The 25,032-nt window shown below is 39.1% G+C and overlaps 1 protein-coding gene across 1 annotated transcript in view; it reads left to right on the top strand.

Moving 5' to 3' along the window:
- The first annotated feature begins 1,559 nt into the window (after nt 1–1,559).
- LOC102976759 (OTU domain-containing protein 7A) overlaps nt 1,560–25,032 on the top strand; it is a 191,954-nt gene continuing 168,481 nt past the window's right edge. The window contains exons 1-2 of the mRNA XM_055088162.1: nt 1,560–1,648; nt 3,198–3,352. Coding sequence (XP_054944137.1) covers nt 3,202–3,352 — 151 coding nt within the window. The 5' untranslated portion in view covers nt 1,560–1,648; nt 3,198–3,201. The remainder of the gene's footprint in view (nt 1,649–3,197; nt 3,353–25,032) is intronic.

Raw genomic sequence — 25,032 nt, 5'->3', positions numbered from 1 at the left:
GGGGTGCCTTGGCCATGCAAGGCAGGTCAAGAGGCCCAGCAGTGCTCTCTGGAGGGCTGGCATGGTGCAGCAGGGGTGAGGACGGCCAAGGTGTCCGGGAGCCCGTGTCCCCACTGGCCTGGCTCCTCCTGTGTCGTCACAGTGCATGAATGTGTGGCCTCAGTGGCATTAGGTTTAAGAAATAAGTCTTCAAGCGGACGTGCACAGTAGCCTCTTGCGCGCAAATGTTTGTACTTGAATGTGGCGAAAAGGTCATTTGAAGCAGACCCTTTAATTTCCGTCTGTGTGGAGGACAAGGCACAGAGGAGGAGGTGTGGGCATGAATCTGCATTGCAGCGCTGGTGAAAGCCGGTCTTGGTCCCAGGGTGGCGACCTGGTGTAAGTGTAGAAATGATTTAGGTTGAGTTATGCGCAACAGCCAAAAGGTGGAAACAACCAAGGGTCCAGCTACAGATGAATGGCTAAACAAGGTGTGATCCATCCATATGGTGGATTATTATTCAGCCTTGTTGTGGCCTGCATGCTGTGACCTCCCAAAATTCATATGTTGAAGCCCTAACCCCCAATGCGATGGTATTAGGAGGTGGGGCCTGCGGGAGGTGATTGGCTTTAGGTGAAGTCGTGAGGATGGAGCCCCCATGATGCAATTAGTGCCCTTCTGAGAAGACACCAGAGCGCTTGCTCTCTCTGCCACGTGAGAACCCAGGGAGAAGGTGGCATCTACAAGCCAGGATGTAGGCTCCCACCAGACACAGGAGCTGCTGGCACCTTGATCTCGGACTTGCCAGCCTCCAGAACTGTGAGAAATCAATGTCCCTTGTTGAAGCCATCCAGTCTGTGGCATTTTGTGACAGCATCCTGAACTAAGATGAGCCTTAAAAAGGAAAGAAATGCCAACACCTGCTACAACACAGTTGCACCTTGAAGGCACCATGCCAAGCAAAATAAACCAGTCACCAAAAGACAGATATTATGTGATTCACTGATAGGAGGCTCCTGAAGCCATCAAATTCAGAAACAGAAAGTAGAGTGGTGGTTTCCAGGGGCTTGAGGAGGGGGGAAATGGGAGTTATTGTTTAATGCGGACAGAGTTTCTGTTGGGGAAGATGAAAAAGTTCTGAAGATGATGGTGGTGACGATGATGCACAATAACGCAGAATGTACTTAATACCACTGAACTGCACACTTAAAATGGTCAATTTCATGTTATGTATGTGTTACAACAATAAGAACATGCAAGATTCAATGTATTGATGGGGTGCTTACTATTAAGGTTGAAAACAGCTCTGTAATGGGAAAGGGATCCTCACTGAAATATAAGTACTTGCTACAAGGAAGCAATTTGAGACACCACCCCCCTTGCAGAAGCCTCCAGACGTGGGAGGTGATGGCCGCCCAGGAAGCAGGTGCCTGTAGGGCCCAGGAAGGCAGCGGGCTTGATGCAGGCAGTCAGCCGAGCCCCAGGTGCACCTCCTGTGACACGAAGCAAAGCCTCGGCCTCTGGCTGACTGTCAGGAGAGTAACATGCTCTTATCTTCTGCTTTGTCCCCCAGGTGGCAGTGACCAAAGAAGAGGCTCTCCTGGCCGAGGCCCCAGTACATGGAGGGAAGGAAGACAGCAATCTTCTAATTGGAACCATATACATTAGGTCAAAGCATTTTCTTATTTTTGAGCCACACCAACTCAAAAATCACACCCCAGTCAGAGCCATGTGCAAGCTGGTGTAGTAACCGTGAATGTCTCTGAGGTCACAGGCCCCACCGTCTCGTTCCTCCATCCTGGCACCTTCGATGAGCTTATTTCCCCAACTCTTACAAATGCTCAGGTGGACTCAGAGAAGTTACACAGCGTGTCACAGCTCATCACAGGGGCAGAGCTGGGGCTGAGATTAGGCCAGCATTTCTGGCTCTAAATCAGCAGCAGTCAGCACAGACCTAGCCCTCTGAGCAGAGCCCATCCAAGTGCTTATCTTGAAAAAGGAACGGGACACTCATCAATAGCATGGGATTTAAACTCACCCCACGACATGTAAAGTTAATTACATGCTCATTAGGATAACATTTTCCATCATCTTTACTCAGCAAACTTTCTGTGAAGGTCCAAATAGTAAATATGTTTAGTTTTTTTATTTTAATTTGATCTGTTTATTTATTTATTTATGGCCGCACTGCATGGCATGCTGGATCTTAGTTTCCCGACTAAGGATCAAACCCATGCCCTCTGCAGTGGAAGCGCAGATTCTTAACCACTGGACCCCCAGAGAAGTCCAGTATGTTTGGTTTTGTGGGCCTTATGGTCTCTGTTTTAACTGCTCGACTCAGCCACGTACACAAGCGACCACAGACAGTACGACGAGTGGGCGTGGCTGGTTCCAGTACAACTTTATTCACAAAGTCAAGTGGTGGACCATAATTTGCCAACCCCTTATTGAAGGAGACAGAGGGTGCATTTGTGCTTTATCAGGCATGACTGTGTTACCACTGGTGGCCCTGGTTCACTGGTGGGAGTCACCCTCACATGCTGTGTGCTGGTTGTTTTTCCCCAGGAACTGGCTGGCACAGTCGGCCTGTGGTCAAGCTGCAGGGCACTGTTTTATCCCCCTAACTGGGATGATTCTGCCTAGGAAATCTGAGAGCTTTATGAATTTTGTTGGATTGTTGTTGTGAGTATGACAGCTCTTGGAAAGTTGGCGAACGGTTTATCCTCTTCAGCAAGTGTAGTATTTGTGTCGACTCTGGATTGACGTGGAGTCTTTTCTGAGAGCCAAGTGAGGGGGAGGGCTGAGGTGTGCACAGGGATGGGTCAGTGATAAAGGCGTAGGTGGGACATAGTGGCAACACAATTACATTCGTGGAAGTGTTACACGTCTGCATAACTTGGAAGAGGATTAGAAATCTAGCGACTCCAAATGAATCTTAAGATCAGGTGCTTAATTTTTCTAGACCAACCTAGTCTATCTTCTTTTCAATCGGTAGTCACTGAAATTGACAGAACGCAAAGTAGGAAGCACTGAGCTGGGAATGCCCCCTCTCTCCTGTGGCAGCTACAAAGGGAAGACATTTGAGTCTGACTTTTATTATTTACTGTCACACATCAGGCAATCAGGCAATGGTCCCACATTGGCTCAGATATACGGCACAGCAAGCAGAACTGGTTTCTTCTCTCCATCATGTTTGCCTCTCTGTTCTCTCCTGCAGATGGATGGTTTCTAGCCTGCTTCCAAACCCCACCTCGGCTGAGTGTTGGGCGGCCCTTCTACACGATCCTATGACTCTTGATATGGACGCAGTCCTGTCAGACTTTGTTCGGTCCACGGGGGCAGAACCTGGTCTGGCCAGAGACCTGCTGGAAGGTAGGCCTCCTCCAGCCCACCCCCCAACCCAGTGACAAAAGATAAGAAGGTTTCTCTTACCTGACGAGGGTGGTACTTGGACTCCTAACAAAGCAGAAGAAGGTGTGGATGATGAAATTACTTTTGTTATTCTTGTCTTTCTTTGGGGAATGGAATAGATCACCCAACTCTCTACAGTAAAAGAGCAGAGGCATTAGCTAAGCTTTGATTTGCATTAAAGCTTACACATACTGAGTCAAAATCTACCAAAGCCTATTTTTTAAAGAAAGTATATTTAGTAAAGCAGAAATTAGAGAACATTCAAAACAACACTTTTATTGGAGACCTTAGCTTCTTATCTTTGTCTTAGCTGAGACAAAAATACTTTAGGCCAAAGTTTTTGGTGAAAAAACACCTAATAGCCAATAAAATAGTTGAAAATAATTCATAAGCAAGAAGGCAAATTCATCCTCAAGCTTTTAGAGTAGATATCGTTCACTACGTGAAAAATGTGCACAGTCCATATTTAGAATATTTTGAGATAGTTATTCAGCTATAATCATAATGAAATAAAAAGTAATGTTTAGTTTCAGTCTCTAAAATGGATTTACTTTGTGTATTTTTGAAATTTCTTTTTTCGTGGTGGGGTGAAGGGAAGAAGTGGGAAGAACCAATTACAACTTCTTAGGAGAGTCCTGGTGTGAAAGGGGAAAATTTTTAAACAATTACTCTTTGCTTCATATGTATAAATTCCTACTTGTGAAATTAGCAAATACTTGGTCAAGTAGTGTTAAGTCACAATGATTCCTTCATTCACTTAGGGAAAAATATGAATTACTGTAGATTTGTATGACTGGAGGTAACTATTCAATCCTATTGAAAATTAGCCGCTTTTCGGGGGATTCTGATAAAATGGGAGTAGTTTTTAAATTTCCCTGAACCTCCCAGAATTTAAACAAACTCAGGGTTTAGAATAAAATATGCTTAGAGAATATTTGTGATATATGTGAATCAAAGTGCTATTCTCCTGTCTCCCTGATAGCTTTCTCTGCTTTTTTTAATTTCAGTGAGCAGTCATATGGAAAAGTAGGTTTACAGTGAGATTGGCAACAAGGGCTGGGGTCAAGTCCAGACTCAACATTTACTGGCTGCTAGATGTAGGGCAAATTATTTCATTTCCCTTAAGCTTCAGTTTTTTTTCTATACAATGAGCCTAACCCACTTTCCAGGGTGATCGTAAACATTAGGAGTTGTTATGTAAATGCTCAGGTGGAGTGACCAGCGTGTAGAGATGCTCAGACAGTAGCAGAAGATCTTGTCTGTGGTTGCCCTCTTCACAACTAGTACTGACCTTGCTGCTGATATCTGGTTAGGCTTCAATTGGAAGCAAGAGTTGTCAACTCTTTTCTTTTTTCTTTAATTTTATTTTTTAAGGGAAAATACAGGAAAATGACTTTTTGTGTACAGTTCTAAGAATTTGAACACGTGTATAGATTTGTGTTATTATTACCGCTCTCAGAACACAGAACTGTCGCATCACCCCCAAGTACCCCTCCTGCTCTCTTTAACGCTGTGCCTTCCCCAACCCTGGGCACTGGCAACCCCTGCTCTGTTTTTGATCACTTTGGTTTTGTCTCTTTCGAGAACTTTATATACATGGAGTCACGCAGAACCTAATCTTTTTAAACTGGCTTTCTTTCACTCAGCATAATTATTTTGAGATTCATTTGAGCTGTTGTGCGTATCCATAGTTTGTTCCTTTGTTCTGCTGAGTGGTACCAATTGTAGAGATGGACCATGGACTGTTTAGCCATTCATCTGTAGGGGGCATTCAGTTGTTTCCAGTTTTTACAGTTAGACTAGAACTGCGATACACTTGAGAACAGGGGTTTTGTGAACACAGTTTTAATTTTTCTAGGGTAAACACAGGGGAGGGATTGCTGGTTCACATGGTAAGTATGTGTTTAACTTTAAAAGAAATTGCCAAACTGTTTTCCAGAGTGCAATACCATTTCACATTTCCACCAGAAACATGTGAGAGTGCTAGCTGCTCCACATCCTCACCAGCTCTTGGCTTTTTAAAAAAAAATTTAGCCATTGTAGTAGGTTTAGAATGGTATTTCCTCATCATTTTAGTTTTCATTTCCCTAGTGACTAATGATGCTGAATTTTTTTCATGTTATAATTTTTCATCTGTGTATTTTCCCTGGCAAAATATCTGTTCAAGCCTTTCTCCTATTTCTCAGCAAAATTAGGCTGTTATTTGTTTTATAGTTGAGTTTTTGAGAGTTCATTATATATTCTGAGTATAAATCCTTTGTCAGATACGTGATTTGCAAATATTTTCTCCCAGTCTGTGCTTGACTTTTCACTCTCTTAGCAATGCCCTTGGCAGAGCAGAAGTTTTTAATTTTGATGAAGTCCAATTTATCATTTTTTTTCTTTTATGGATCATGCTTTGGATGACATGTCTAAGAACCTTTGCATAACCAGGTCATGAAGATTTTCTCCTGTGTGAACTCTTAAAAATTTTATACTTTTGGGCTTCCCTGGTGGCACAGTGGTTGAGAGTCCGCCTGCCGATGTAGGGAACACGGGTTAGTGCCCCGGTCCGGGAAGATCCCACATGCCGCGGAGCAGCTGGGCCCGTGAGCCATGGCCGGTGAGCCTGCGCGTCCGGAGCCTGTGCTCCGCAACGGGAGAGGCCACAACAGTGAAAGGGCCACGTACCGCAAAAAAAAAAAAAAAAAAAATGTTTTATACTTTTATGTTTTCATTTAGATCTCTGACTCATCTTGAGTTGATTTTTGTATAACATGTGAGATTTAGGGTAAGGTTCCTTTTTATGCATATAGATGACCAGTTCAAACCATTTTTTGAAAAGCTTATCCTTTGTGCTTTGAATTGCCTTTGCACATTTGTCACAAACCAAATGAGCGTATTTGTAGGAAACTATTTATTGATGCCGGTTCAGTTCCACTGATCGATATGTCCATTCCTTTGCCAATACTACACCGTCTTGATTACCATAGCTTTGTAGTGAGTCTTAAAATCAGCATGATTCTTCCAACTTTATTCTTCTTTTTCAAAAGTGTTTCAAGTATCCTATTTTTTTGCCTCTCCATATGAAGATTGGGTTACCTCTGTCTATAAAGTTTCTTGCTGGAATTTTTATTGGAATTATGTTATATCTGTAAATCAATGCTAACTATGTTATGTCTTCCAACCCATGAAGTCAGTGTAGCTAGATTTTCCATTTATTTAGGCCTTATTTGAGTGCTTTCATGAACATTTTGTAGTTTTTAGCGTATCAGATCCTGTACATATTTTGTAAGATATATATCTAGGGAGGAATTGAACTTCTATAGATGGTATTTTTTTTAAGTTCGGTTTCTATTTGTTCATTGCTTGTATATAATCAACATGCAATTGATTTTTCCATGTTGTCCTCATATCCTGCAATCTTACTAAACTCAATTATTTGTTCAGGAGTGTGTGTCTGTGTGTGTATTCCTTGAAATTTTCTATGTAGACAATTATGTTGTTTCCTTTCCAATGTATGCCTTATATTTATTTTTCTTACCTTACTCTTATTCTTCACTTATTCCTTTTATTGCACTGGCTAAGACTTCCAGTAAAAGGTTGAATAAGAGTGGTGAAAGGGAACATCCTTGCCTTGTTCTTGATCTTAGGGGGAAAGCTTTCAGTCTTTCAGCTTTATATAGAATGGGTTTTTGTTGATGCTCTTTGTCAGGTGAAGGAAATACCTTTCTGGTCCTAGTTTGCTGAAAATTTTATCATGAATAGTTGTTAAGTTTTTTCCAAATGCATCTTCTACATCAGCTGATATGATTGAGTTGTTTCCATTCTTTAAACTGCTAATATAATGTATTGCATTGATTGCCTTCTAATAGTAAACCAGCCTTTCAGCCATTATTTCTTTAAAGATTTTTTCGGCTGCACATTTTTCTCCTCTCCTAATGGGACTTGGATGATATAAAGGTTAGACCTTTTGTTATTGTCTTACAGGTCCCTACAGTTCTACTCAATTTGTTTTCCAATCATTTCTCTGTCAATTTTTCAGATTGGATAACTTCTGTTGATCTACTTATAAATTTACTGAATCCCCTGTCATCTCCATTCTGTTACTGAGCCCATCCAATGATTTTTTATTTTAGTTGTTGAATTTTTTCATTTCTAACATTTCCACTTGATTCTTCTTTATATCTTCTGTTTCTTTGCTGAGACTTTCTGTATTTTTCAAGAGTGTTTGCTCTCTCTTACTGGTTAGAAAATATAACTTCTTTAAAGTCTTGGTCAGATAATTTCAATATCTATGGCATCCCAGCATTGCTATTGAGATTTCCCTGGGTTTTTTGGTATAGTGAGTAAATTTCTATTGTATCCTAGATATTTTGAATATTATGTTTTGAGACTTTGGTTGTTTTTTAAATCTTATGGCAGATATTGTTATTTTTGTTTTAGGAAGTAATTAACCCAGTAGGGTTCAGACCACAAGTCCTCAGTTCCCCAAGACTTCTGTGGATCGTGGTTTCGACTTCAAGTCTTTGAGAAGTGCTGTTGGATCTGTCTGGTGTGTGTACCACCTACTGGCCAGTCTGGGACTTAGGCAAGTCGTCTGTCCCATATTTTACTGCTCCAAGTCTCTGGAGTCTATTAAGGGTCAGATCCATACATGGGCAGTTCAGGGGTAAGCCCAAGAGTTCATAAACAACTTTAAGGGGTTGCTTTCCCAAGCTCTGCCTTATCATAATCGCCTCGATAGTTCTGCGTCCCTGGGACTCTGCTCTCCAGCCCTTCAGCCAGCACCCTGAGGCTGTGTTTGCCCCGCACTCCTGCACGCTTGATTTGACTGCACCCATCTCAGAGCTGAGCAGAGGCCAGAGAGAGAGCAATAGCAGTGGGGCTCACCACACCCGCTGGGATCCACAGCTCCTCTGATTAGAAAGGAAGGTTCTCTGCCTTCCTGTTCTGATTTCCTGCCATCTCCCATTGCTGCCACAGGATTGCTTGAGGTCTGGGGCACAAGAGAACTGAGGAAAAAAATTTAAGAAAAAAAGAGATAAATGAGGGGCTCCTACACTCTCTCTGAACATTGTAGACCCTCTTCCTGCTTCTTGAGCCAGAGGAGAGGTCTCCTCTTGGAACCAATGCCCACTTCTGAGTTCTGGGCTGCACTGAGTTCACGTCAGAGAGACTGGAAATAAAAAGTGATAAACTCACCACCAGTTCTGTGGTCTTCTTCCTCTGTCTGCCTGCTCTCATTACTTCTCTGAATAATGAAGTAATAGGTGAAGTAATAATGAAGTAATAGTAGCAGGTGAACAGCTGCTTTCAGTAGAAGAGACGCAGTGGGGTGTCCTTCCTTTATATACCCTGGAACCTGTCTTCTGTTTTTACAAGTGGGAAGACCATACTTACCTACGTATGGTGAGTTCTTTAAATTGTCAAAGTTATTTGGGTCAAGATTTTTCTAAAAGTCAGTGTTTCAAAGAACAAACTATTTTCATTGTGAGGTCTCAGATCTTTAGAAGGGTAAAAAAATTTCAGTGATGGCAGAAGCTGGGTGAAAGGTACATGGACCCTCTCTGTAGTGTTTTTTAAACTATTTGTGTGTTTTTATGGAAGCAACCTAAATGTCCATCAACAGATGAACAGATAAAGAAGACGTGGTATATATATACACACAATAGAATACTACTCAATTATTGATATAAAAAAGAATGAAATAATGCCATCTGCAGCAACATGGATGGACCTAGAGATTATCATACTGAGTGAAGTAAGCCAGACAGAGAAAGACAAATATCATATGCTATCACTTACATGTGGAATCTTGAAAAATGATACAGATGAACTTATTTACAAAACAGAAAAAGACCCGCAAACATGGAAAACAAACTTACGGTTACCAAAGGGGAAAGGTGGGAAGGGATAAATTAAGAGTTTGGGATTAACAGATACACACTACTATACATAAAACAGATAACCAACAAGGACCTACTGTATAGTACAGGGAACTATACTCAATATTTTGTAATAACCTATAAGGGAAAAGAGTCTGAAAAAATGTATATATACCTACACATATATGTGTGTGTGTATATGTATAACTGAATCACTTTGCTATACATCTGAAACTAACACAACATTGTAAATCAACTATACTTCAATTTTTAAAAAGAGTAAAGTAAAAAAATTGTGTGTTTTTAATTAATTTACTTTTTTCAAAATAAAAAGTTAAAAACACACAGTGATGGGAATCACAGTACAGCAGAGGAAGGCCAATGAGAAGAAAGAGTAGCAGAGGCTGATAGAAATCTGGGGAAAAAGACAGTTTAGGGACAACGGGATAAGCAGAGACAAAGGCAGAGGAAGTGAACAGCAATTAGCCTCTGGGTGGAAGGGTTTGTCCTTACCTGGCCGCGGGCTTCCCTTTGCCAGTTGGTCAAGTGGTCCTTCTGAAACAAAGGTCAGGTTGGGTGACTTTGTTTCCCAGACTCCTCTGATATCCCCTCTACCTGCAGAATAAACTCCTTCACAAGCCACTCAAGTCCCTTCAGCATCCAGCCCTGCTCCATCCCTTCTGCCTCATCTCCCACTGCATCCCTTCACCATCCTTCTCCCCAGACACACCAGCCACCTCTGTGCTTGTGTTTAAGCTCATGTCTAGTGCTTTCCCCCCCACACACACTCTGTCTCACTCTTTATTCTGCTCCTCTTCCAAGTTAGACCACAAGCTCTCTGACAGCAGGGACCATTCCAGGTTTTGCCCACTTTGTCCCCCCACCATTGGCACATGCTAGCCCCTCAATAGTGTGATCTGGCTGCTGGGAACCAGGAACAAGCAACCAGATGGAAATCCTCATGTGCATGGAGACAAACAATAAACAGCATAAATGAGTTGGATAGTATTTTAGTGGTTAATGCCATGGAGAAACCCGTGTAAGGGGAGCAGGTATTGGGTACGGGTATGGGTGCAATTTTAAGTTAGGGTTGTCAGAGAAGGCCTCACTAAAAAAAATGGAATCTGAACAAAGATTTGAGGTATGAGAGAGTGGATACCCGGGAAAGAAGTTTCTAGGAAGAGTTGGAATGAGTTGGTCATTCCTTGCCATTCCTCAGAACTTTGTAGACTTCTATTACAACAGATATTTGGTTGTGTCTTATTTGATAATTGACCACATACTTTTTTTCCTCATTAAATTAGAAGTTCTTTGGAAAATAATCTGAAAAAGAAAAAATACATATATACATATATATGTGTGTATGTACGTATAACTGAATCACTTTGCTATACATTTGAAATTAACACAACATTGTAAATTAACTATACCTCAGTTTTTAAAAAAAGATAATAATGGAACCATTCTAAAGGGAGTTTTCCTGATTAAATTAAAGGGATATATAAAATATAAAGAAAAAGAAGTTCTTAAAAACAAGTGCAGTAGCTTTGATGACAGTAGTTAGCATTTAAGGGACATTGTTCTATATCAGACACTAGGTTCTTTAAATGTGATGTCTCATTTAATCCATGTAACACATTAACAAAGTCTTAGCTTTCCCATTACCTAGGCAAGAAAACCAAGGCCAAGAAAATTCCTTGAAGTTACACAGTCAGGGCATAGCAGAACCACATGTGAATCCACTTGTGACACTAAATACCAGGTTTTTTTCTGCAAAACCGGATCACCTACCATTGATTCCTGTACCCACTGTGTCCTTGTAGAGTGTAGCAGCATTTCGTATGCTATGTCCATTTGGAAGAATTTTAATGAATCACTGGAGGAATGTTTGAGTAACCCATTTTATGATGTGACTAATTAACTTTTCAAATAAAATACCACTTCAAGAGACCACAAAGACTATTCAAAAACTGAACTAATAGCTAACATTCATGTGCCAGGCCCTGTCTGGCCACTTGACATGTATTAAAAGTTGGTTAAAAAGATTTTCTAGTGGGAGGCCAAACACATGAGTTCTTAAAGTGTCAGTTCCCTACTTAAAGAGAAAGCAACTCTCACACTTTTACAATAACTGTGAATTTCAGGCCTTGCAGCTTTACTAAGATATTCTTTCCATGCCTCACTTATGTTGCTATCCATGGGGGAAAAAATCCTTGAGTAAAGAAGCCAGGTTGCATTTAGAAAAAACATTAACTGGGAGTTAACATCTCACACGTCCCTAGTCTAATTTTTCAGAATCTTTGTGGAATTTTCAAAATTAAGGACAATGGTGACAAGTGAGTTAAATCGTATTCTCAAAAATATATATGCACGTAGGGAAGCTGTCCACGTATTTTAAAACACATGTATGTTTACCAGTTGAGTTGGTAATTTGATAACCAAAGTTTCTAGAGTTGTTTATGAGGAAATATACCCTTTTCCAATACTGGGTTCCTTGGGTTTTAAGTATATTTAGTTTGGAAATTTGCAAATGGTGGTCCAGCTCATATGGAGAGGCAACTCTCAATCACTTGCCAGCCATATTGACAGGTAATTCCATTAACCTTTACGTTTGGCCTTTGAAAATGTTCCTATGATACAGGGACAGCAGCTGCTGGCTTGGATAAATGCAGTAATGCTCCAAAGCATACACCCAAGAAATGGGGGAGAGATGGAGGCAACTCAGGGGAGCATGTGTTTAGCAGAAGTCTCTCCTTAGCCTGACAGCTGGTCATCCACCCACAGCAAACCCACAAGGCTGCCATGTAGCATTTCACAGGTGGGAGGAGCCCAAAGGCCCTCTGCCTGGAGCCTGGCCAGTCGCCGTTGCTGACCCAGGATGCTTTGGCTCCAAGAGCCACACTAACTTATTAAACACCCAGGAAACCAAAGTGGGCTCCAGAATGGTGCCCACTTTTAATTACAGTGAGAAATAAAAGTGTCCCAAGGCCAGACTCACCACACGTATTTACCCAGAGCATCCTTTCTCTGCAGTCAAGCTAGATCTGAAGCCCAGTCTTGAACACACGTCACCTGATTTACCAGGAGAATTCACTGCTCTAACTTTTTTCAAATTTGCATGATTAGAGGACTGCTGTGAGCAAGTCCTGTGTCCCTGAGTGGGAAGAAAAAAGCATCCTGGTGACTGTGAATCCTGAGTGGGAATTAGAGGAGAAGGTCTGATGGCCTCTGGCCAGAGCCGGGATTACCTTTGAATCTAGAAATAATTACTGAAATGGTTACTGAAATGAAACCACAGGTTCCTCCCCCTACTGTCCTGTCCCCAGCGGGGGCAGATCTGCCGTTAGATTAGTCGTATTTGAAATAACCAAAAAAAAAGTCCTGTCCAGGATCCAATTTCCAAGACACCTCCTCTGGCATGGTCCCATTCAGGAGGAAACATTTTCTCCTTAGATGGGTGAGTGTATTTAAATACTTGTGAAAACAAACTGAGACCATTAGGACTATGTGTGGTAGTTGTGTTCTGGCATGCTAATCAATTAAGTAGATCCCTCGTTTCCTTTCCCTTAGGGAAGATTGTAACCCCAGGTACCATCACTGGCTGCTTGAAATTAAATGCTTCCTCTCTGGAAAGCCAACCACATCCATTGCAGTCTTTCTGGAGGATGTCTCCACCTGAGCTACCCACCTTTTTGCGTTCTTCTACCTTGCTCCCCTGATAGGCATGTTCCTCCAGGGCTCCCAGCCCCGTATACTCAATAACGCAGACTAAATGGAATTTCATTGAAGAGGCATCCCCAGCAGCTTGTGGGTGGACTTCTTAATGGAGTATGTGATGCAGTTAGTAGGATCTGTGTCCCTTTAAACCCCTCCAAGTGTCCTCACTGCCACTCTCCCAGCCTCTTCCTGCCCCCTAGTCAAGCAGCTCACTGCTCAATACTTGATGATATTAAAGAATTATTGTCAATTAGTTTTAGGTGTGATATTGTTACTGAGGTTTTGCTAAGAAATATACACACACTGAAATATTGATGGATGAAATGATATCACTCTGAGATTTGGGAGGTGGGGGAATGGGTGAGATTAGAAATGAAACAAGATTAGCCATGAGCTGATTATTTATTAAAACTGGGTGATGGATGCACATGGGTTCATAATAATCTTCTGTATATTTCTGGATGCTTATACAACTTTACATAACAATAGTTTAAAAACAGCATCAGGAAACTTTTGCTTCCAGCCAAGATGGAGCATTAGGAAATGGGCTTACCCTCATGCTTGAGAAAAGAGAAGAGAGCAGTGTGTAAGAAACAAGCCACTGAACTTTAGACAATGAAGGACAGTGATCCCTGAAAGATGGGAAACATACAAGGGTAGCCCTGTGGTTGCCGAGCTCATGGCCTTGAGGGTGTTTCCAGGATGTGGTGTGGAGAGAAGGATCCGAGATGGAGCCCAGCAGACTGCCTGTCATGAGGAGTCAGAGCTGAGGGTCGGGGAGTGAAGGAGATCAGAGCACAGAGAGGAGAGAGATACACAGAGAGAACGCAAGCGATGTACCAAGGGTTTGCCTCTGCTACTTGGCATGTGTGTAAGGAAGTTATGTGCAGCTGGGGAAAGAATCAACTAAGATTAGAGGGAACAGTGCCCACCAGCAACACAGAGCTAAGTACAGTGTCTGTGCCCACCCATCAAATAGGAAAAGCACCGAGTGTGATTTCTAGAAGGGTGTTGCCTCAGTAATGGCAAATAATTAACCCTGGAATAAAAACTGCCCTGGTAACACCTAACAAACCATAGAAGTAAGACCCAAAAAGATTAAATTGTTTCCAAGAAATGTAACTACATTCCAGAACACAGCTGAGTAATAGTTATTGGAATATAAATTCATCCAGCACCAAACAATATAAAATTCACATTGTCTGTCATCCAATCAAAAGTTAGCAAGAATGCAAAGATGTGGGAAAGTATGACCCATAATGAAGAGAAATTATTCAATCAAAACCAACCTAGAACTGACATAGATGTTAGTATTATCAGACAAGGACATTAAGAGTTATTAAAAGTTGTAAAAACAGCGGAGTTGAATAAATTGTGTTCTGTATGTTCAAAAATTTAAGTAAAGATGTAGAAGATATTTTTAAAGACCCACATCAAACTTCCAGATATGAAAACTACATGAGATTAAAAATTAACTCAATGGGATTAAGAGCAGATTGAATATTACAGAAAAACAAAGATTAATAAACATAGAGGCATAACAATAGAAACTATACAAAATGAGACAGAGAAAATAAAATTAAAGAAATTTAAAACATGTTAGTGAGTTGTGGAAGAAGTGCAGTCAACCTAAAATATGTGGAATTCCTGAAGAGGGGCGTGAGGGACAGAAAAAAATAACTGAAGAAATGAGCAGTACGTAGGGGAAATTTCTATCACTAACCTTGTTAGAAAAAAAGAAAGGCCTCAAATCAGTGACCTCAGTTTCCACCTTAAAAACTAGAAAAAGAAGAGCAAATTAAACCCAAAGTAAGCAGAAGCAATGAAACAATAAATATCAGAATAGAAGTAATGAAACAGAACAGGGAAAAATAATAGACAACTCAATGAACTCAAAAGTAAATTCATTTGAGATCAATAAAACTGATAAACCTCTAGCCAGATAATCATGGGAAAAAAAGATAAATTAACAATATAAAGAATGAGAAATTACCTTAGTACAGATTGTATAGACACTAAAAGTATTATAAGGGAATATTATGGACAAGTTTATATTAATAATTACAACTTAGATGAAATTGACAAATTCCTTGAAAGGTGAAAACTACCAAAGCCGATGCAAGAAAAAGTAAATAACCTGGATATCTCTCTAGCTCTTAAAGTGATTTAAGTTGGAGTTAAAAGCCTTCACTCAAAGAAAACTGCAGGCACAGACACTTCACTGGTAAATTCTACCACACATAGAAGAAATTATAGCAGTTTTCCACAAACTCTTCCAGAAAATCAAAGAAGAGCTATACTTCCCAATCCATGCTATGAGGCCAGAGTACCCTAATACAAACCCAAACGGTCCAGAGCAGATTTTCCTCATGAAGATCAATATGAAAACTCTAAACAAATTTTTAGCAAATTGAATTCAGTAATATATAAAAAGTATAATACATCATGACCAAGTGGGTTTTATCCCAAGAATGCAAAACTAAGTTAACATTCAAAAATCAATGAAATTTACCATATTGACAAACCAAAACACAGAAAACTATATGATCACCTCAATAGAAATGTAAAGAGTCTGACAAAATCCAACATTCATTCCTGATTTTAAAAATAAATAAAAACTATCAGAAAACTAGGAATAGAAGGGTACTTTCTCAGTCTAATGTAGAGCATTTACAAAACAAACAAATAAGCAAACAAAAAAGCCCTACAGCTACCAAGATACTTACTGGTGAAAGAAAGAATGCTTTCGCACTAAGACCAGGAACAAGACAAGGATGCCAACCCTCACCACTATATACAACATTTCCCTGGAGATTCTAGCCAGTGTAGTCAAGCAAGAAAATATAATTTCAAAAACCATCCAGATTGAAAAGGAAGAGTAAGCTATCTCTAGTCACAGAAGGCATAATGACCTATGTATAAGGTCCAGTGAAATTTACAAAAAGTTATTGGAACTAATAAGTGAGTTCAGCAGTGTTACAGGATACAAGATTAATATGCAGATGTCAATTCCATTTCTATATATCTGCAATGAATAATGGAAATTGAAATTTCAAAAAATAACTTTTTCAGTAGCATCAAAAGATATGAAATACTAGGGATAAATCTGACAACAGTGTGTAAGACCTATACACTGAAACTACAATGCATTGCTTAGAGAATTAAAGACCTAAATGAAAGGAAAGATGTTGCACATCCATGACATCTCAATATTGTTGAGATGTCATTCTCCCCAAATTGATCTTTAAGCTCAACACAATTCCAGTCAAAATCTCAGCAGGCATTTTCTTGTAAAAATTGACAAGCTACTTTAATATTCAAAGAGAAATGCAAAAACCTAGAATAAACAAAAGAACTTTGAAAAATTAGAGCAAAGTTGCAGGCTAACAATATCTGTTATTAAGAATCATTACGGGGCTTCCTTGGTGGCGCAGTGGTTGAGAGTCCGCCTGCCGATGCAGGGGACGCGGGTTCATGCCCCAGTCTGGGAAGATCCCACATGCCACGGAGCGGCTATGGCCGCTGAGGCTGCGCGTCCAGAGCCTGTGCTCCGCAACGGGAGAGGCCACAACAGTGAGAGGCCCGCGTACCACTAAAAAAAAAAAAAAAAAAAAAAAAAGAATCATTACGAAGGTCCATAATCAAAAGAGTGTGGAACTGGCATAAAGATAGAGAAATAGATAATGAAACATTGGTAAGTCAAAAAATAGCTCATATATATTGACTCCCGAAAACCAGTAAAGAAACGAAGGCAATTCAATGCAGAAAAAATAATCTTTTCAATAAATGATGGTGAAATAATTGGATATTCATGTACAAAAAAACCCACTTTGAGCTATACCTCACACATATACAAAAATTACCTCAAAATGGATGATAGACCTAAATGTAACACCTAAAACTCAAAAATATTTTAGAAAAACGCATAGGAGAAAATCTTAATGGCCTTAGGTTAGGCAAAGTTTTTTTTCCAGCTTTATTGAGATCTAATTGAAAAATAAAATTGCAAGATATTTAAAGTGTACACATGATAATTTGATATATGTATACACTGTGAAAGGATTTCCTTACCAAGTTAATTAACACATCCATCAACTGTTTGCCTTTTTCCTTTTTTTTGTAAGAAAATTTAAGCTCTACCCTCTTAGCAAATTTCAGTTATACAATACACTGTTATCAACTATAGGAACCACATAATACATTAACCCCTCAGACCTTTTTCATCTTATAACAGAAAGTTTGTACCCTTTTACCAACCTCTCCCCATTTCCCCCACCTCCCAACCCCTGAAAACCACTTCTCTACTTTCCGTTTCTATGAGTTCAAATTTTTTTTTAAGATTCCACATATAAGTGAGATCATACATTATTTGTCTTTGTCTGGCTTATATCACTTAGCACTTAGCATAATGCCCTCCAGGTTCATCCATGCTGTTGCAAATGACAGGATTTCCTCCATTTTTAAGGCTGAATAATATTCTATTGTGTATATATATTTTCTTTATCCATTCATCCATCAGTGGACATTTATGTTGTTTCCATATCTTGGCTATTGTGAATAATGCTGCAATGAACACGGGAGTAGAGGTGTCTCTTGGAGATAATGATTTTGTCTCCATAGGATAAATACTCAGGAGTGGGATTGCTGAATCATATGGTAGTTCAATTTTTAATTTTTTGAGGAACCTCCATACTGTTTTCCATAGTGACTATACTAATTTACATTCCCACCAACAGCTCACAAGCATTCTTTTTTTCCATATCCTTGCCAGCATTTGTTATCTCTTGTCTTTTTTAAAATAGACATCCTAACAGGTGTGAGGTGTCATCATGATTTTGATTTGCATTTCCCTGATGATTAGTGATGTCAAGCACCTTTTCGTATATTTGTTGGCCATTTGTATGTCTTCTTTGGAAAAATGTCTATTCAGGCCCTTTGCACATGTTTTAATTGGATTATTTGGGGGATTTGCTCCTGAGTTATAGGAGTTCTTTGTATATTTTGAATATTAACTCCTTATCAGATATGCAGTTTACAAATATTTTCTCCCATTCCATAGGTTGCTTTTTTATTTTGCTGATGGTTTCCTTTGCTGTGCAAATGTTTTTTAGTTTGATGTAGTCCCACTTGTTTATTTTTTATTTTCATGTCAAATCTAAAAATCGTTGCCAAGACAAATGTCAAAGAGCCAACTCTCTAATTTTCTTCTGAGAGGTCTTCAGGTCTTAGGTTCCAGTCTTTAATCCATTCTGGTTGATTTTTGTATATGGTGTAAGATAGTGGTCCAGTTTCATACTTTTGCATGTGGCTGTCCAGTTTTCCCAACACTATTTATTGAAGAAACTATTCTTTCCCCATTGTGTATTCTTGGCACCCTTGTTGAAATTAGTTGACCTTATACATGTGGGTTTAGTTCTGGGCTCTCTATTCTGTTCCACTGACCTATGTGTATGCATTTATGCCAGCACCATACTGTTTTTAATACTGTCTCTGTGTAATATAGTTTGAAATCAGAAAGTGGGATGCCTCTAGCTTTGTTCTTTCTCAGGATTGCTTTGGCTATTCAGGGTCTTTTGTGATTCCATACACATTTTAGGATTTTTTTCTACTTCTGTAGAAAATACCTTTGTAATTTTTTTTTTCTTTTTTTTTTTTTTTTTTTTTTGCGGTACACGGGCCTCTCACTGTTGCAGCCCTTCCCATTGCAGAGCACAGGCTCCGGACACGTAGGCTCAGCGGACATGGCTCACGGGCCCAGCCGCTCTGCGGCATGTGGGATCTTCCTGGACCGGGGCATGAACCCGTGTCCCCTACATCGGCAGGCAGACTCTCAACCACTGCGCCACCAGGGAAGCCCATACCTTTGTAATTTTGATACGGATGGCATTGAATCTATAAATGACTTTGGGTAGTATAGACATTTTAACAATATTAATTCTCCCAACTTAATGGAATGTCTTTCCATTTATTTGTGTCTTCTTCAGTTTCTTTCATCAAAGTCTTATAGTTTTAAGTGTAAAGATCTTTCACTTCTGTGGTTAAATTTATTCCTAAATAAATGCTATTGTAATTTTCCTTTCTGATAATTTGTTGTTGGTGTATAGAAATGCAAATGATTTTGTGTATTAATTTTGTATCCTGAAAATTTACTGAATTTGTTTATTAGGTCCAACAGCATTTTGGTGCAGTCTTTATAAATATAATATTATTTTTTATACATAAGATCACGTCATCTGCAAATAGAGACAATTTTGCTTCTTCCTTCTGATTTTGATGACTTTTATTTCTCTTTCTTGTCTAATTGCCCTTGCTAGGACATCCAGTACTATGCAGAATAAAAGTGGTGAAAGTGGGCATCCTTGTCTTGTTCCTGATCTTAGAGGAAAATCTTTCAGCTTTTCACCATTGAGTATGATGTTAGCTGTGGGCTTGCCCTATATGGCCTTTATTATGTTGAGGTATGTTCCCTTTATACCCATTTTGTTGAGAGTTTGTATCATGAAATGAAGTTAAATTCTGTCAAATGCTTTTTCTGCATCTATTGAGATGATCCATTGGTGATATAGATATCCATGTTATGATATTTATTCCCCATTGCATCAATGTGATGTATCACATTGATTGACTTGTGGGTGTTGAAACATCCTTGCATCCCTGGAATAAATCCCACTTGATCATGGTGTATGATCCTTTAAATGTATTATTGAATTCAATTTTCTAATATTTTGTTGAGGAATTTTGCATCTATGTTTATCAGGGATATTGGTCAAAAATATTCTTTTCTTGTAGTATCCTTGTCTGGCTTTGGTATCAGGGTAAGGCTGGCCTGATAAAATGATTTTGAAAGTGTTCCTTCCTCTTCTGTTTTTTTGGAAGAGTTTGAGAAGGATTGGCATTAGTTCTGCTTTAAATGTTTGCTAGAATTCATGAGCGAGGCCATCTAGTCCTGGACTTTTCTTTGTTGGGAGGTTTTTGATTACTGATTCAATCTCCTTACTAGTAATTAGTCTGTTCAGATTCTCTATTTCTTCATGATTTAGTCTTGATAAGTTTTATGTTTCTAGGAATTTTCCATTTATTCTAGGTTGTCCAATTTGTTGGCACATAATTGTTCATAGCAGCCTCTTATGATCCTTTGTATTTCTGTGGTCTCAGTTGTAATATGTCCTCTTTAACTTATAATTTTATTTATTTGAGTCTTCTCTTTTGTAAGTCTAGCTAAAGATTTCTCTGTTTTGTTTATCTTTTTAAAAAACAGCTCTAAATTACGTATATTTTTTTCTATTGTTTTTCTGGTTTCTGTTTTTTTTCCACTCTGATATTTGTTATTTCTTTCCTTCTACTATGGGCTTAGTTTTAGTCCTTTTCTAGTTCCTTGAGGTGTAGAGTTAGGTTATTTAATTGAGACCTTTCTTTTTTCTTAATTTAAGCACTTATCATTAAAAAGGTCCCTCATAGAACTGCTTTTACAGCAAATCATAAGTTTTGGTGTGTTGTGTTTCCATTTTCATTTGTTTCAAGATTTTTTTAATTTCTCTTTTGATTTCTTCTTTGACTCATTGGTTGTTCGGGAACATGTTTTTTAATCTCCACATATTTGTGAATTTTCCAGTTTTCTTGTAATTGATTTCTAGTTTCATACCAATGTGGTCACAAAAGATACATAGCATGATTTCAGTCTTTCTTAATTTTTTAAGACTTGTTTTGTGGCCTAACATACGATCTGTCATGGAGAATGTTCCATGTGCACTTGAGAAGAATGTGTGATCTGTTGTTGTTGGATGGGATGTTCTGTATATGTCTGTTAGGCTTATGTGTTCTAAAGTATGTTTAAATCCAGATGTTCCTTTATTGTTTTTTATCTAGATGATTTATCCATTGTTGAAAGTGTGATACTGAAGTGCCCTGCTATTATTGTTTTGCTGTGTATTTTTCTCCCTTCAGATCTGTTAATATTTGCTTTATATATTTAGGTCCTCCTATGTTCGGTACATAGTTATTCACAAATATTATGTCCTCTTGATGAATTGACCCCTTTATCATCATATAATAACCTTCTTTGTCTTTTGTTACCATTTTTGACTTAAAATGGTTTTTGTCTAAGTATGGCTACCCCAGCTTTCTTTTGGTTTCCACTAAAATGGCATATCTTCTTTATCCCTTCATTTTCAGACTATGTGTGTCCTTAAAACTGAAGTGAATCTCTTATAGGCAATGTATAGTTGGGTGTTTTTTTTTCATCCATTCAACTACTCTTTGGATTGGAGAACTTAGTCCATTTACATTCAAAGTAATTATTGATAGATATAGACTTACTTTTGCCATTTTGTTCATTGTTCTCTGGTTTCTTAAAAAAAAATTCCTTTGTTCCTTTCTTCCTCTTTTTCTGGCTTCCATTGTGATTTGATGATTTTCTATAATGATATTCTTTTTTTTTTACTTTATCTTTTGCATATCTACTGTAGGCTTTTGCTTTGTGTTTACCATGAGGCTTACATAAAACTTATTGTATTTATAGTAGTCTATTTTAAGCTCATACAACTTAACTTTGAACACATGCAAAAGCGCCACATTTTTACACTCCTCCACATTTCATATTTTTTGTCAAAATGTCTTTATACATTCTGTATCCATTAACAAATTATTATAGTTGTAGTTATTTTTAATACTTTTGTCTTTGAACCTTTATGATAGAATTATATGTGATTTACCTACCACCATTACAAAATTAGCGTATTCAAAATTTAGCTTTATATTTACCTCTACTAGTGAGTTTTATACTTCATATATTTTATGTTACTAATTAGCATTCTTTTGTTTCATCTTGAAGAATTCCCTTTAACATTTCTTGTAAAGCTGGTCAAATGGTAATGAAAGTGTTCAACTTTTGTTTGTCTGGAAAACTCTTTATCTCTCCTTCAATTCTGAAGGACAACTTTCCTGGGTAGAGTATTTTTGGATGGCAGTTTTTGCCTCTCAGCTCTTTGAATACCATCCCACCCCGTTCTGGCCTGCAAAGTTTCTGCTGAAAAATTTGCTGATAGTCTTATAGAGATTCCCTTGTACATAACACATTGCTTTTCTCTTGCTGCTCTTAAGATTCTCTTCTTGTCTTTAACTTTTAACAGTTTCATTATAATATGTCTCAGTGTGGGTCTATTTGGATTGAGCTTGTTTAGAACTCTCTGGGCTTCCTGGATCTGGATGTTCTTTTCCCTACATTAGGGTAGTTTTCAGCCATTATTTCTTTGAATAAACTTTCTGCCCCTTTCTCTCCCTTCTTCTTCTCAAACCCCTGTAATGTGTAATTGATCCTCTTGATTGTGTCCCAAAAAAATCTCTTCACTCTTTTTCATTCTTTTTTCTTTTTGCTCCTCTGATTTGATGAATGCACTGCTCTGTCTTCTGGTTAATTGATCCTTTCTTCTATTTGATGTAGTCTGATGTTGACCCTCTCTACTGAATTTCTCAGTTCAGTTACTGTATTCTTTAGATCTATGATTTCTGCTTGGTACTTTTTTATATTTTCTCTTTGCTGAAATTCTTACTTTGTTCAAGTGTTGCTCTCTTGACCTCGATGAGCAACTTTATGGCCATTATTTGGAATTCTCTATGATGTAAATCACTTATCTCCATTTCATTAAGATCTGTTTCTGGAGATTTATCTTGTTCTTCTGTTTGAAACATATTCTTCTATTTCTTCATCTTCCTTGACTCTCTGTGTTAGTGTCTGTGCATTAGATAAAACAGCCACCTCCCCCAGTCTTGGCAGGGTGGTCTTGTGTAGTTAGATGAATCTTATCATTCAGACCAGCCTAAGCTTTTAATTGTCTCTCAAAACTTTGTGATTTTTCCAAGCTGCCTTTTTCGTTCTTAGTGGCTCCCAGAAGTTGAGAATGTGCCAAGACCTGTCAGTGTTCCAAGGGAAGGATCATTGTTAGCACCTAGATGCAGGCCAATTCGAAGCTGGACCCACAGGTACCTGCTGGGGAAGTATATAGTTAAGGTCCTTCCAGGGACAAACTTAGAGATGAGCCATTTTTTTCCTGCTCCCTCTGTGCCAAGCCTGGGTATATAGCTATGGTGTGTGTGTGTGTGTGTGTGTGTGTGTGTGTGTGTGTGTTGGGGTGGGGTGGAGGTGAGGGGGGTGCTCCTGTACCCATTAAGAACTGCTTCTTCATTTGCTACAGTCCTGTGGGACTTATGAATGTAAGTCCTATTGGCTATCAGAATGAGATCCTGGGGTCCATTCCTCAGTCAGCAGCCACAAAATATGGGGCTCTAGGCATGTGTACAATTCCCTTCCAGGGAAATATTGATGTCTTGGTTTTATTGTTGGAGCAGGCTGGAGGAAAAAGGTGGGGGAGGTGTCCATCAGTTTCCCCAGTCTCTGGGGAAGATCACTTCCAACCCCTAGACACATTCTCTCCCTCAAGTAGCAGCTTTTAAAATATGCAGATAAACCCTTTTCAGGGAAAGACAGAGAGTGGCATTTTAGCTTGCTCCCTCTGTACTGGGCCTTGGGATGATAACCTGTTAAGAACTACTTCACTTTCTCTAGTCCTATGGAATTCATGAGTGGAAGCCCTGTTGGCTCTCAGATCTAGACAACCCAGGGACCTATCCCTCAGGTGGCAGCCATAGAAGCTGGGGTGCAAATGAGGCTACAAGATCCTCCAGGGAGATACTGGTGACTTGGAGTGGGCTGGAGGGAGAAGATGGATAGGGTGTCTGCCAGCTTCCTAGGTCTTCAGGGAGCATGATAGCTGGCCCCTAGATGCATGCTAAATTAGAAGCCTGCCCCTCAGGCAGCAGCTTTTAAAGTACACAGATAAACAGACCCCTTTCAGGCAAAGACTGGGAGATGGACGTTTTTGCTTCTCCCTCTGCACTGAGTCCTGGTGGTGGGGGGATATATACAGTAAGGAGCCCATTAAGAACTGCTTCTTTGTTTGCTATAGTCTTGTGGGTCTCCTGGATACAAGCCCCACTGACTTTCACATCTAGGTGTTTGGGGGGATCCATTTCTCAGATGGGAGTATTAAAATTTGAGGAGCTAAATGTGGGGTCCAAACCCTTTGCTCCTCAGGAAGAAGCTGGGGGTTAGGGATTCCCCTCCCAAATGTATGACACAGTGCTAAGGTAGGGTTTATGGCAAGATTGTATCTCAGCCTTTTCTTCCGGTTTCAATGTGGGTATTTTCTTGTTCTCCGGATATGTGAGTCACATGACTTATTTCTGGATCTCTCTCAGAGGGCATTGCTCTGTGTTTAGTTGTACTTTCAGTGCATCTGTGGAAGGGGGGGTGCTCCAAAGACTCCTGTGTTGCCATCTTAGTTAACTCACCTAGGCAAAGATTTTTTAGATATGACCAAAAACAAAAACATGATTCATAACAGAAAAAATGATAAATTGGACTTCATCATAATTAAAAACTGCTTTTTATAGTGCTAAGAAAACTAAAAGATAAACCACACGTTGGAAGACAATATTTGCAAACCATAGATCTAATAAAGGTTTTGTTTCTAAAATGTGTGTATGGAACTCTCAAAACTCAATTAAAAATAAAACTACCCAGTTAAAAAATGAGCAAAAGATTTGATCAGCCACTTTACCAAATAAGATAAATGAGTGTCAAATAAGCACATGAAAAGGAGCTCAGCATTATTGTCATTAGAGAAATGCAAATGAAAACCAGAATGAGATACTACTATACATTTATTGAATGACTAAAGCCAAAAATACTGACCATAGCAAGTTTTGACAAGCACATGGAGGGACTGGTATCCTCATACACTTGTGGCAATGTGAAATGCTGCAGCCACTCAGAAACAATTTGGTGGCATCTTAAAAATTAATGTATCTTAGCATGCAACCCATCAATTTCACTCTTAGGTATTTATTTACCAAACAGAACAGAAAGCATTTGTCCATACAAAAACTTGTACAAAGATAATCTTGTATTTATTTGTAACAGCTAAAAACTAGAAACAACTCAAATGTGCATCAACAGATAAATAGATTAAAAATATATGGTATAACCATACAAAGGAATAC

This window comes from Physeter macrocephalus, chromosome 11 (assembly GCF_002837175.3).
Source record: "Physeter macrocephalus isolate SW-GA chromosome 11, ASM283717v5, whole genome shotgun sequence".
NCBI classification, from domain to species: domain Eukaryota; kingdom Metazoa; phylum Chordata; class Mammalia; order Artiodactyla; family Physeteridae; genus Physeter; species Physeter macrocephalus.
The sequence above is the reverse complement of the archived record's forward strand: the minus strand, read 5'-3'. Positions and strand labels throughout refer to the sequence as shown.